Raw genomic sequence first — 14,889 nt, forward strand, 5'->3', positions numbered from 1 at the left:
GAATACAGTCTCCCCTCCCCTATCTTGAGACAGAAGCCAAACGCATTAATCTCTGTTCTCTCACAAAAGAAGGGCTATTATTTTGCTGTTGAACATTAACTTCCTAATGGCTCGGGTGAGTTGCTAACTTCAGTGAGAGTTCCGCTAAAACAAGCAATCTGGTTATGGGCTTTTTCTATCTGTTTTAAAATTGTACTAGAGAAGACAGAACCTGAACTCAAAATACTGTCAAACTGTAGCAAATAGAGAATCTGAACCGTAGTAATGTTTAAATATTCATAATCTGTCCTCTCATCGACGTACCTTTTTTTTCTGTTTTATCAGAAACTTTGCCTCCGATTGGTGAGTAAGTAGTATCCGTGGATTCTGTTCCTTTATTTCCTTTGCTAACTCCATTTTCATAGAGCTGTCCTTCAACAGGCTGGAGTTGCCAGGTTAAACCGAACAAGTGTACTGCTGCAAAAAAACGAAGACCAATTAATTGATGTCTAAGCTACAGTATCTTCAGTCAGGCTAAGAAAGAACGCTATGACCCAGTTTCTGCAAAGTCAAGTATTACTTTGTTCTGTTAGTAATAAACCAGAATTTCAAGGGGTCTAATGAGCAATTTACTATTTTACCTTAAAACTCAATGTTTAATTAGTTTCCATACTTTCTTTTGGAGCTCAGCCAGGTCAGGGTGATGAAGTTCTACAGCAATTAGTGGAAATACTTGCATTTAAAAGGATAACAGTTGAATGAATTTAATATTTGGTGACAGATTCTAACACTACATCAATGTTGTCCCTCAGCTTTCAACTGCCAAAGAGCTCAGAGTTTGTTGATTAAAGCACTGACACCAAGTAAAACCTCTCACCTTTCCCACCCAGTTCTAAGTGAAACTGTGCCGACCGCATTCCCAAATCTTTTCACTTCGCTTAAACATTAGTAAAAATACTGATTCCATAGATTTACTCTAGAATTACAATGCAGATAAAAAACTGGCTATATATGTAAAATATATGCAATTATTCTACAATACACATGAACAGAAATATAGTTGTTATTTATGTATGCACTGGGAAATCTACTAACTTAATCCTTTTATGAAGTTATAAACTATCCTTTCTACCATCCATGGGGGCTGCCTACTCCCCTTCGCCTACAAAGCCATTCCCTTTTTCTGCTGTCCTGTCTGTTGTTTCTGATCTCAGGCATTGAAGGACGGCAGAAGAAAGACAGCAACAGAGGATCTTATTTTAAGCATAACATGATAGTACTGCAGTCATTCTAGGCAATTACCTAGGTCTTACCGAGGAGGGCAAATTCTTCCAAGGAAGAGGTTGCTTTAGCATTGAAGTAACTCTGCAGGGAGGACTGATGACCCACTAAAATAGGGATTGAGGATACCCCCTACAGAGGAGCTGAAATTGTCACATAAAGAGCAAATCAGGAGTAGCGGGCTCGTCAGCCACACGCAGCAATTTGCACTGAGTAGGATCTGCCCACAGTGGGAGCCTAAAAGGCAATATATTTTTCCTCTTGCCAAATCATGTAGGAACCTCAGAGACTCTCAGAAGAAGTAAGTGTGATCTAGAATGGAAGTACATTGTTTTCTTTTGCACTTGCACGTCCTTTAAGGAAAAAAATCTCAACACAAACAGGAAACCTGGAGTCTATTATCCATTTTCTATGTGTTTGCTCACAAGCCTCCCTTGTGTGCTGAAAAGTTAAATTACAAAGCAAAACCCCATGCCTTCAATGGATTCCTGGTGAGGGCTTGCCAAAACGAGCACAGGAATGCAAACCTGCCAATCTAAAATCATTAATGCCAGATCTGCCAGATCCCACTCCTGCATCACCCAGCCACAGACACATGATCCAAACCAAGCAAAGGAGAACATTTCTATCTAATTAGTGAGGTGACAGTATTGGACACACATTTATACTTTTTATATTGGCTTCAGGAAGAGAGCCAAATTTACTGAATTCTCCAACCAGTGCTTCACCATCATCAGGTCTGGGCTCTGGAGACACACCACTGGACAGTAAATTCCCACTCCCCAGAAGAGATGCTAGCACTTCACTCCAGTGTTGGTGGTGAGATCTCAAACCAGAGACTTGCTTCATATTCCGTGGACTTGAAATCATAGAGGGACCATGCTAATACTTTGCAAAGGGTCTTGCAGTGAGATGACACAGACCGAAGCTCTGATCTTTGAGCTTATTAATGCAGGACATCACTTCCACATAGAGAAGGTACAACAAGAATCAACATGCCTTGACACCTCTAGAGCAGGCGACTCCTGCTCCCGGCTTGAGCTTCTGGACATTATTATGATTTAAAGAGTTAATAACAACAAAAAGGAACAAAGTTCAATGGGATTGGTACCTAATGAATGTACATTTCCTTTATACTAATGCAAATAATTATAGCAGCACTTGAAACAGATCAACCCTAGATGCAAAACATAACTGCACATTTCAATAAGCTTTTAGTGCTTACAGAAACATGAATATAATCTAGTTGCTTTCTTGTGCTATTTCCATTGTTGCTGTTATTCATTTCCTAAGACAGCATTTGCATGTGCTGCAGAGGGTACATCGCAAAGCAAGGACTGAGTGTGTAGAGCACCTTTTTCCTTACTGTATGTCTTTTCCAGATTACACACTATGCATTTTGTCATCCATTCGCACCAACTTGAATAGTTTGCTTGCTTTGTCTTCCTTCAGGCTGGGGAAGTGCTGCTGTTTTTACAGTTCATGCCAAAGCTTGGCAAGCTCGCAAAGCTGTTTGTATGTATGTTTGACAGTCAGTTTCCTCCCTCCAGAGAAACACCAACAGCGTTGTAGAGATGATGGGCTCTGCCAGCCTTGGATTTCTAGTCTGTGGGAGATGCCACGGGATACTGGTAGATCAGCTTCACGTTAAACAATGTGTAAGAGCGAGTGTTCGAACAACAAAGCACATTGCCATGAAAATAAGGTCTACTTGAATTCAACTGAATGACTTCTATCACTGCAGAAACCCAGTCACCTTGCAATCTTAAAATCAATCTGATTTTCATTTCATTAGGTATAGCTCTTGAGAAATTACCTTCAGATCTAGGTATCACTCTGGTAGTAACCAGACCACATACACCAGTAAAGCCATTAGTTCTCAGAGATATTAATTTCAGAAGTTAACCACAGGGAATAATAAATGTTTACTTAGCAGATATAGAGCCCCACCTCACCTCTTCATTTTCTGCGATACTTTTCTTTTACCTAGGGTATACACAATTCCTACAACACCAGTGTTTCCTACCACATATGTTCATCATGTTTTAAATATACACATATTTCACCAAATAAGATTAAATAAAATTTTTGAATCTCTCTCAAATCTCTTTAGAAGTAAGTAGGCATATACTGAATTTCATTAGAAACCTCAAAAGAACTTCTCTTTTGAGTCATTATCTCTTTGAGTTTTCTAGTGGATTTCTGGCTTTTGCTTTTCCCCCTTACACAAAGGGACACAGAAAACACTGTGGAATTCCCCAGTGGGCCACAATGTCATTTCCCACAGCATAAATGCATTTGTAAGACTCTCAGCTGTATTTCCCACCTGTAGTGCCCAGGGATAAGACCCTACTCCACAAACCAAGTAGAAGATGACACCATCACTCTGCCAACTTAGGACTGGGCTGGGTAAAAAGGAGGGAGATTCACTTTCGGATGAAGGTCTCTGCCCTTTCCGCCAATTTCAGCCTTCCAGACTGACGTTTACACAAAAAGACCTTGACTGCAGCACTTTTGAGGGCTGGCTGCTGACTAACAGTACCAAAGCCCACTATTATGACTAAAGATGCATTATTGGATGCAGCTGAAGGTCCCACAGAACACAAAAAACAGCCTTTGAGGTTTGATGACCACATGGGTATTACAGAAAAAGCAAAAGCTACTTTGGCTGTGCCCACCTGGCATTCCACAAAGATTCTGCAAGCGGGTAGCCTGTATTTTGCAGCACCTAAAATACCTCAGCTACTGGTAGGGTGCACAAAGTCACTGGTGAACTGCTACAGTTTCAAGCAAAACCCAAGGACTCCCAGGCAAGTGGAGATGAAGCAGCTCGTTAGCAGCATCAGTATGCTTCACAACGGCAAAATTCCTACTTTCAGTGAGGAGGGGCTGCAGTGAGTCACCAGGAGCATCAGCTCAAAACATTCCCTCATCTTGGCCTAACTGAACCTCTTGTCTAAAAACTGAGGTGCCGATGTTGTCCCTGCTGGTAGCAACAGCGCTTCTTTACCTGGCATTTGTGAACTTCCGACTTGATTTCTCTGTTTCCTTCTTCTTCCACCCTACTGCAAAGCTCATTTGAAAAGATATTCTTTCTGGGCTTTCTTGAACCTCCAGTACATTCCCCCCTCTATTATTACATTATTGCTTTGCTCAGTGTTATTTATGCGTTGCATTCTGCCAGGAGCAGAGTCGTACATTGCTTTCACTGAGGTGATCTGGAGGCAGGCAAATATATCTGAAGGCAAAATTTGACCTTCTTTACATAATGTTTGGAGATAGAGCTTATACAATGGATGCCACTGTACCTATATTTCATTTATATTTTATTAGATAGCCCTGTTTAAGTCAAAGTTTCAGATAAAAAATTGTAACACAAAAGTGGACACACACTTTTTTTTAATTTTTACACAACATGCATTATGGAAGTTATTGCAGATGCTAAATTTGGAGGAGTCAGTAGTCTGTGTAGCTAAAGAGACTGGAGGATGCCACAGGATTATGGTGAAACTAAGCTTCCTACTTGGTGGAGGTGCTCAGGGTGACTTTAAATGACCTCTCTCTTGAATACAGAAGATTCTACTCATAGTACAGAGCTCTTCTTGGCTAATTTATTATGCTTCTTAGGTAAAAAATAATTATTAGGTATAAAACAGACCTCTTGCAGAAGAAGATAAATTAATGGCCTATACCTTCTACCCTTCCCATAGATTGCCTTCATGGAACAAAGACACGAAAGGCTGCTGTGACTTTATGCTGCCTAAGGGATCTTCTCTATCCAGAGGCAGGTTTTCGGTTGCTTCACGTTAGTACTGTAAGTGAAACCAGTTGGGCCCTGTTCAGAACCAAAGCCTGGGTCTTTACCTCTGAAGTAAACGGCCAGATTGCTTATTTTGTTCAACATTTAAATGAAACAAACTGACACTTCCAGATAAACTAACTCAGTCCCCGCAATTCTGCAGCATACTCGAGTAAATATTCACAAATACATAAGCATTTTTTTCAGAACTCGCTTTGTAAACTGGATTAACCCGCCATCTGCTATGAAGCCAATGATCTAATTTAATTTATTCTTATCTACCTTCTGTGTAAGCACAGCTTGTCAACTCCTGTGCTACACGTTTGGCAGAATATGAATAAGAGGCTTGGCTCCAGTGCAAAAGAGACTCTCAGTAGTGGGGAGATGTCAAAAAAGTCCTGTGCAGTAAGTACTTATCAACCCACAAGACGAACTTCAGAGGACAAAAATCCTACAAACGTGAAGTCTCTCCAAATTGCTGACCTCCACTAAAGGCTTTTGTTTAGCTTTTTCTGCTGTTTCCAGTTATTTTACAAAATCTCAGTAGATCATCCCCCTGAAGCCCAGCCTTTAGAAGAGCCGTAGTAGAATGTATATCAGCAGCTGACTATTCTTTCTGCACCTGCTCTGACCAAGTGCCAGGAAAGTATTTATTTTCTGAAACTGCTAGCAGGTTCTGCTTATAAAACTGGATTTTGCTGTGGCATGAAGCCATGGGTGCATCAGTGCCTCAGTTCCAGTTGGGCGCTGTAAAGGTGAAGCAATGTGAAAATACCTGAAAACAAGTAAGAGTCAGAATCAAAGTTCTGGTCCTGACCTACAGAAGGGTCGTTTTTGTGTAAGCTCATTTTGTAAATAAAATGTGACGTCATTCTGCTCTAACCAAATCTGAAACTTTGAGACTGTTAATATCTGATTCCGTCTTAAGATTTTTATTATTTTTTTAAATCCATATTGAAGTGATAAGTTATTTTGGAGCATAGATGGCCTTTCATGAAATAAGGATTTTCCCATATATTTGTTATAGCCATCTTAACTCTCAAGCAGTCTTCTCTTTACACCTAACATTTTTTATACGTGAGACTAGATCCCCCCGTCTCTTGCAGTCCTCCTACTGGGATGTATAATGACTGGCCTGGTTTCATTTTTCATTACTAAGTCATATGTTAGACTTAGGAACAAAGAAAACCTAATCTTAGACAACAGTGCAATGCTGTCAGCCTTTCTCCTCAGTGTACTTAAAGATTTGTACAATATAAACTTCATCAGCACACCCAGGCTCAGAGAGAACAGACACCATGATTTCCAGCTGTGAAACCCTGATGTACCCGTCGCAGTGAGAGCTGTTCCACTAAGGAGTTCAACGATATTCCAGAGTCGCACATCTGCATCCCAGCTTTTATGTACACCTGAAACATTTAGCAACGTTTACTATACCGCGATATTCTTCAGTGTCGAATCAGCATATTTCCCCCTTGAGCTTTCTCTGCCTATTTTCTAGTTCTTAGCATTAAGGATGTCTATTTTATATTGAATAAAGCTATGCAACCAATATTACAAATCTATGCACTGAGATAAACACATCCTTAAAATTTGGCCCAGCCTTTCCCAACGTTGAAACCGTCACTCCTCTAACTTGTGCACAGTGCGAGAAATGACAGGTCACCATGGCAGACAGCAGAGAGGTTTTAATTTCCTCACCCTCTGTATGAATATAATTTAAGACCCAACACCCATCTCCAGTGCATACTCACAAATAGCGATAACATCATGAAGGATAGGGACAACTTCATATTCATACTTCAGAATTCATTTGTATATAAAATAGTCATTTTGTAGTCAGGGATGGTTAAATCTAAGAACATGGGATGCAATTTTCAGAGGCACTGAACATTTGCATCCCCTGCTGAAATCAATAGGAACCATAGGGGTTCAGCACCTTTGATCAATAGGACCAGTGATTTGCAAGTCCAAATCAGCGGCTGACAAAATGGTAAGGTATCATGGAAGAAAAATTCTACTTACTAATGGGCTAAAAATAACTGACTAGATGAGCAGCCACATCAAACATTGTATTGTACTTAAAGAAAATGCTGTGCTGCTGAAAAAATAAAGAAAACATATTCTATTTCTAATTCTCTCTCTTGTATTTGCCTTGTTTACTCTGAAATTTTTGGTCAAATTTCTTCTTTAATTGCTGATGGCTTCTTAAGTTTTTATTACAATGACCTTAAAAAAAGAGAATATTTACTATACCATTCCACAGTAGTAGCCTATTTTATACTCTTTAAAGCAACAAAGACCAATGGATGAACAGACAGACATAACTATGGACTGCATTGAATCAAACAGGTATGTCCTTGTCTTTCAAGTCACAATTTGGAATCTATGTTATAGCCTTTGGACATCGGTATGTATACAGGGTCCTCATCTTATTTATCAGATAAAATAAACTATTTTAAAAGTATTAGAGAAATTTCAGTTTTCTTTTCCACACTGTCCTTTTGCAATGTGCCATCTCTGCGAGTGCCCGAGCCCAGACCGGTGACACGGATCCAGCTCAGGCCTTTCAAACGCCTCACGCCAGAGAAATATACCTCAACACATAGCCAGGGATTTATCCATTTTGGTTTACAACCAAAAATAGCAAAACTTCAAGGCAACTGGATTTCTAAAATTTTCCCTCAAGACTTTTTTTTTTTTTTGTAAATTTGAGCATTCATTTGCACAAAATTTAAGCCACAGACGGCTCATGTGCCCGCCAGACACAGAGACCGCTAGCAGGCAAGTTTTGCCCATTTCACGTTGCTGTCTGAAAAGCAGATAACTCATTTTCCCTACTCAGCCTTCACTCCACTGGCAATTCCGCTCTGCCTCAGCCGAAGGCTCTGCCCGCTCCCCGCAGCCCCGGACGGGCTCCCCCTGCCGCCGGCGGAGCCGCTGCAGCCCCCGGGGTCCCCCTCACCTCCCTGGTGGGCGCCCCAGTGGCTCACCCGCCGTACTGCCCTTTGCGCGGGCAAATTCAAGCAACTGTGCCCCAGCTCGCCATGAATGCAGTTCTCGGCTTATATAAAAGTACAGAAGAAAAATCAAAATATATATGCCTTTATTCGATAGAAAAGAATTCAACACATTTACAGCGTGGAGACCAAACATCCACTTTATGAAATGAGGTTTTTCTGGAGTAACAACTATGACTTTAGAACCTATTCACAGAAATTACTCCTGTCGAAGTGAAAATATGTGTTTTACTTGATAAACTAAATATTATGACTAATGATTTTCAGTAAATCAGCTGTTACACAACCATCTACAGGGTTCTATGATTTCCTTACTGTCCCTATAATAGTCAAATTTATTCCAGAAAGGACCAAATAATATGGTGATTATAGGCCAAAAATGAAAACATGAAGAGACAATTTTTTTTAACGGATTAGCAGTTCAAAGGAGAGAAAAGAAGTGTGTGTTCTGAAGTAAAAGCTTCTCTATTGAGTCTCACTGATAATAGGGGAAGACTGAAAAATAAAAGAACAAAAACATTTTGCTACTTCACCTTTTGACTGAAAAGAAAACACAGCTTAGAGCACTCTGGCACAGGTCTCGGTTCGTTACAAATATAAGAGCCGTTTGCAAATTTTTGATCTGGAATAAGCTTTGGGTTTCCAAGACTTTGGGAATGTTCTGACTTGGGGCTGAGATTTGGGCCCATTTTTAACAGTAACGTGTAGCTCATGCATCTAATGGTGGTACAAGATATTTGAGAAAGCACATATAAGTTATTAGATAAGGGAAGGAAAAAGGTTAAACTACATTTAGTTGGCCTGAAATCACAGCTTATTGTAAGTTAATGCAGTCTAAAATACAATGGTGAAAATAATTTTGCCTTTAAATAGTGCCCTTTATTCTTCCCGTAACAACCACTGAGCTGATGGCAGGCTAAGTTTGATCCTGAAATTAAAATGAGTTTTATTTTGCAGTTTGGGCCCAAGTTTGTAGTCATTGCTCAGACATAACTCCCTCTGGCTTGAAGGAAACGTGCCTGGAGTGAGGACTGAGGGACCTGAATCGTGGTGAGCAACGAGAAAACACTCGGGGGAGCGAAGATAAACTTCAGAGTGTTACATGCAGTCTGATTTTGTATATTCAACTACTCTTACTTAAAAGATGCACATTTAAATTTCTGACGTGAAAAGATATGCAAATATGAAACCCTACAGAGCAAGTGAACTTTGAAAATAGTTTATATGCTACTATTCATACCTAACAACAGGGAAAGAATTAAAGTACCTGACTCATAAGAACAGACCATGAACTTATTTAAATATTTAAGCAACTAGAAATGGGCAGCATGAATATTATTTTGGAATAAGCTAACTAATACTACGCGAATCTGCAGGAAAGCTTATGCAACTGAAAAATTTCTGGGGCAAACAAGAGCAAATAATGGCATCTTGGAAAATTTTCTGAACTGGAATTCCTGGTTCAGAGATTTATATTTTGCTACAGAAAACATATCTAGAAATACTGATAATTTATAAAATACAACATCATCTTCATTTTACCTAGTTCTGCCCAACTAAAGTAAACATGTTACACCTTCATGTTACAAGGTTAAGATAAACACAGACACGTCTATAGGAAATTCATACAGAGCTTTTTAATTCCCAGTGACGTGGACCACTCACAGCCTTCTCAGGCTGATGACACGCAGCAGTGTATCTCTAAAAAGTAACAAAATTTTCAGTGGCAGACTGAAATCTAAGCAGGGATGAAAAAGACAGCGCTTCATCCAGATAAAGTCGAAATGGATATATATGTAGCAAACAGATGAGGCTGCAAGAATTATACAGCCAGTCCTAACTGAGGGCATATGCTCACCAGCTGTTATGTAAATCTGCAATTAATGTAGCTTACTAGATCCTCAGGTGCTTTCAAATAATCATATACCAGAAATGATCAAATCTGCTTTCCCATCTGCATTAGATGAGGACGTTAGAAAAAATCCCTCCTAATGAGCGTCTCGCTGACAGTAACCAGAACTTTGTCACTATGGGACAAAATAACCAGTGGAAAACACAAATGACCGAAGTCGTAATAATTTTCACTATAAAGACATTTATTTAAGAGAATATAGAAAACCGGTGGCCACTTATCGGTTTGGAGGTATCTGTACTTGTATCTCGGTACAAGTTTTACCAAGCACAAACCACTCTCTCAGGCACACCCCGAGTCACTCCCACTTGAGCTGTAAGATGCTGGGGAACCTGCCTCCTGCCCACCTGCAAACTGGCAACCAAATCAGCAAACCAAGAGCGCTCGTGAGAAAGTGCGTCACACAGGCAGAAATTAATTAGATTTCCCTATGTTTACAGAAGCCACGGTCGCATTCTAAGATCCCACATAATGACTGTTTTGTAATATTTTCAATTCAGATCGAAAAACCAATGCGATAATTAATGTTCAGCCCAAATGTCATATAGTAAGTCACAAAGACTTGCTCTCCCATGTACAATTGTAATCGCATTGGCTCCAAGCCCACCTCAAATATAGCTATCTTCCAAAAAAAGGAAGGTGCTTCTAGCTACTCTGATAAATCCTGCCCATTTATCCTGATAACCAAATTGCAAAGTTAGGTACTTACAAAGATAGGTTTGAAAATAAGTAACTGAACTTCAATCCATGTAATATTTTTCTGAAACATAAATTCAATAAAGGGACGGCAGGGTGTAAAATACTACATATTTTTAGAGCTAGCCTTCATTCTAGCAGATGATACAAGAATTAAGAGGAAAAACTGAAAGATTTAAATTGTGATCAGACTGAAGAAATGAAATAAAGATAGCAAGGCAAAATACAATTAAGCGTTATCAGTCTTTTCCAAGTAATTCTTTAAGAGCAACAATGTTATAAGGCTAAATATGAAAATCAAACGTTTAATTTAAGAAAAATATCACAGCAATTAAAATCAGTAGGCGTCCTCTGCCAGTACAAACATGTCATCTTGAGTAATGTTTCTTTCTCTATTAGGCAGTATCAAGGTTAACAGAGTAGAACATTAACGAGAATTCCATGTTGTATCCAACCTCTTGCCAGCCCAGCATTTTGCTCGCCAGAATTTTACGGAGCACCCAATGGCAAACATTGTTAGTAAAGCATGATTTGTATTAGAGCAAAAGCAAGCGAGACAACAGAACGGAAAAGGTAAAGAACGAGTGAGTGTAGAAAAGCAAGAGAGGCTTACCGATAACATAGGCTAGCAGCAGCGCCAGCGTAACCGTGATAGCAGTGGCGCTCAGAGCGGTGCACTTCCAGTTGCAACACCTGTAAGGTTTGTTAAAAGTGAAGGCAGGTCTAGAAAAGGTACTTCTAGGAAGAGGCCTAGGAGGTGGAGAGTAAACAGTATTGGATGTTAAAGGATAGTTCTGACTGGCTGCGCTGAAGATAGCTGAAGACCCAGATCCATGTTTAAATAGGAAATGCCTACGGAAAGAAGACAAAGAACCATGTTGTAAAAACCACTTTGTGATTTAAGAAGCGAAAGGAACTACAGAAGCACTGTACGATAAATACTGCACATATCCACAGAAAATACCAAAAACAGCAAAGCGTGCGTTTGAATACCCGCCGTACTCCAAGTTTTACAACCACACGGCAAGATTGCCAGCAATTGTTTAGTGAAACAATCTAACATAGATGAATTCTAAACTATCCTCCCAGTGGTTCAGAGTAGTGCTGAGGAGAAGTTATTTCTCAGTACAGCCCCTGTGTGCCTCGTTACGCGGGCATGCCTGAGACACGGGAATTGCTGCCAGCAGTACCGACTCCCTCCGCAGACACACAACCCGGTTTACCTCACCAAGAGTACAAAAAAAGTGCAGAAGCCACTACCCCTGTGAATATTTAGTTTTACTATGGATTCTCTCCAGAATACAAGAAATAACAAAACAGAAAAAGAAAAAAGAAAAAAAAAACCAAACAAAACAAAAAAGAAAGAAAGAAAGGAAAGAAAGAAAGAAAGAAAAAAAGAGAAAGATGACTACTCAGTGGCAAATCTACACGGACAATCCATGTTGAAGGAATGTAGTTCCTGTATAGGTAAGTACAATCTCTTTAGTATTCTTAATTGAGCTATTTTGAGAGCAGTTTTTCTTCAAATGCTTTTGCCTGCTGTGGTGATTCTCAAACATACTAAGAAAGAATTCATCTAGAGACCTATTTCAGCATATTTTGGAGGACTGATTGCCTTCAAGAAAAAATAGCAAAGACATATATTAGCAGAAAAAATAAGGTACAGAACTGTACCTTGCAGAACAGGCTCTGGTGCAGAAATATAGAGTGGTTGTCTATAGGAAGATGGATGGTTTTCAGGACTGGCAAGTGCTCTCCCAGAGAATTTGGCAAAGGATATTTAATTTTAAGCAATAACTTCCTGTGCTATGTGCTCAGACATTGTGGCAAGAAAGGACACATTCAAGGCTGACCATGCCAACCACATTCTCTTTTGCAAACACCAACTTTTTGGGAGCTTCTTTCCTTTGTTTTCTGTAAGTGACTAAGCTTCTTGAGTGCGCTCTTTTCTGACGGGTGCACATCTAAATGCACCCAAGGAACTGTGTAGAGCATCTCGCTGTTCCTCTGTCTCAAGCTGCGAGGTTTGAGCCAAGGAAGCAAGTGAAGGGGCACTGATACTACACTGCTTGCAAGAACAAGGACTGCCTTGGCCACAGAGCTGCCGCTAGAGCATTGTTTCAGCCTGAATCTCCACAGCCTTTCTGTTGAGTGTCCCGACTCAGAAAGGCATTCCCTGCAGAACAGCATTCAGTTCTCCCGAGCTTACCAGCTCTTTGCTTTGGGAGCCGGACGCTGATGTGAAGCAATGACCCACTTGCAGTTCAGGTGCTTTGAACTGTGCCCTGTTCATACAAGCTCCCAGCTGAGGAAGAGCATCCGGGACTGCCACTGCCGTGGGTTCCTGTACAACCCATTTCTCTGTTCTTCCATCAGCTGGGCACCGTGCGAGTGCTCTGCAGCCCCCAGCAAGCACTACCATGCCACTTGTGCTGGGGGTGCAAGTTGCCCTTAGTTGTTTCTGCCAAAAGTGAAGGAGGATCTTGCATTTAGAATCCCGTGGCACTACGATGCCTGCAAGCCAAAAGCCACAGACACACCTCGCAGCTGAAGGTAACTGGCCAATGGTGACATGGTCCAGAATCTTACCAACCTTTACACCTTCAGCAAGGCACAAAACACATTTTTGAATACATATGTGGATCAATCAATCCACGCTGGTAGAATTTCTTTGATGGATTCACAGCGGGACGTACACAGGATCAAACACTCCAGAGTGTGAAACATGATTATACTGTGACATTTGACTTTAAGAATATTGTAAATACACGCTCCTGAAAAGGTAATTGCTAAAATGGTGTAATGAGTAAGATATTATGTATTTCCATTCTAAGATTTTAAAAGAAAGGTTACAGTTCTCAAAATGCCAGATTATAAAAAATAAAAAAGGTATTACAGGGCAGTTTTATCTTTTAAAGGGCCTTTATTCAGGCAGTTACATAAAAAAGAAGGTAAATGAGAATACCAGTTAGCTTGCATTACAGATTACAGTGCCTACGTATTAGGATTCTTTTGACGAACGACGAGAATGAAATTTTTGTGTCGCTTACGTTGAGTACTAGTTATTCCTGCTTCATACCCACTGCTCAAATAAACAGCACTCAGACAAAAAAAAAGGACAACTGGATCTGACTGAGTACAGCATCTTGGCATTATATTAGACAACACATTCTAGTTTTCTTTCCCATCGACTTTCACAGCTATAGATACGTACATTATATAGCTGGCAATGCTCTGGACATGGGAACATTACCTGTAACTACTTTAGTTCAAAAATCCTAAACTCAAATATAGAAAAATAATGAATTCCAATGAAGTAACACAACTGCCTACAGGACTATATAATGCTGCTTCCCCCCTACCAGGCCATCAGAATAAAGTTGATTATTTTGGCCTCAGTGCTTCGTTGTCACACATAAAGGCTTTTGCAAGTACACGAGGCCTTACTTTTCAGTTGGCATTTAACGAGATACACAGTCATTTAGACTTCCGGTAGGAAAGAACATCACAGCAAAATTCCTACTGGTATTCAAGGGAGCAGAAGTAGAATCACCACATAAAATAGAAAATGAGTTATTATATATAGACACACACATAAACAAAGTATATATACATATACACACACAAAACCAAAAAAAAATTTAACCAGTTAATAGTTCTTTAATCATTTTGCATTTTCAAGACACTACTGACAAAATGCTACTTATTTGACAATTTTTCATGTAAATTTTTTGGAAATTACGATCTGATATTGGCAGTATTGATTGTCCTTTATGGTGCGCAACTCAAAGATATCAGAGGTAAAGGGAAGGAAAAAAGAACCGAAAGTTATTATTAAGGCTCTAATAGCCTTGCAATCAATAGCCAGGAATAATTTCATTCTCTTGCACGGGGTTTTATAAATGTGGCTTCATAGCCTGGTGGTAAAATGCTAGCGTGCAGAGGGATTTCTTTATTAGCAGATGAGCGCACAGATGCTGGATTCAGCTCACTCCCTCTTAGACAGATGATTCCATTCACACAGAGGAGAATTTACATACCTCTAACTTGTAGTAGTAAAACTGAGATTCTGAGGCAATGCTATGCTGAAACTGAGCTACCAGTGAAATAAAGTTGAGAAAATGTTAAAAATCATACTTGTTTATGCCTTCCATTTTTGGGAGAATATATTGAGTACCCGAAGACACTTCTATCGAATCTGA

The 14,889-nt window shown here is 39.9% G+C and overlaps 1 protein-coding gene across 1 annotated transcript in view; it reads right to left on the bottom strand.

Annotated features, from left to right (window-relative positions):
- Positions 1-14,889, bottom strand: part of TENM1 (teneurin transmembrane protein 1) — a 246,047-nt gene that overhangs the window by 134,235 nt on the left and 96,923 nt on the right. Inside the window, exons 4-5 of the mRNA XM_009889346.1 lie at positions 11,301-11,539; positions 304-456 (exon numbers count right to left, since the gene is read on the bottom strand). Coding sequence (XP_009887648.1) covers positions 304-456; positions 11,301-11,539 — 392 coding nt within the window. The remainder of the gene's footprint in view (positions 1-303; positions 457-11,300; positions 11,540-14,889) is intronic.

This window comes from Charadrius vociferus, unplaced genomic scaffold (assembly GCF_000708025.1).
Source record: "Charadrius vociferus isolate BGI_N301 unplaced genomic scaffold, ASM70802v2 scaffold7, whole genome shotgun sequence".
NCBI lineage: Eukaryota > Metazoa > Chordata > Aves > Charadriiformes > Charadriidae > Charadrius > Charadrius vociferus.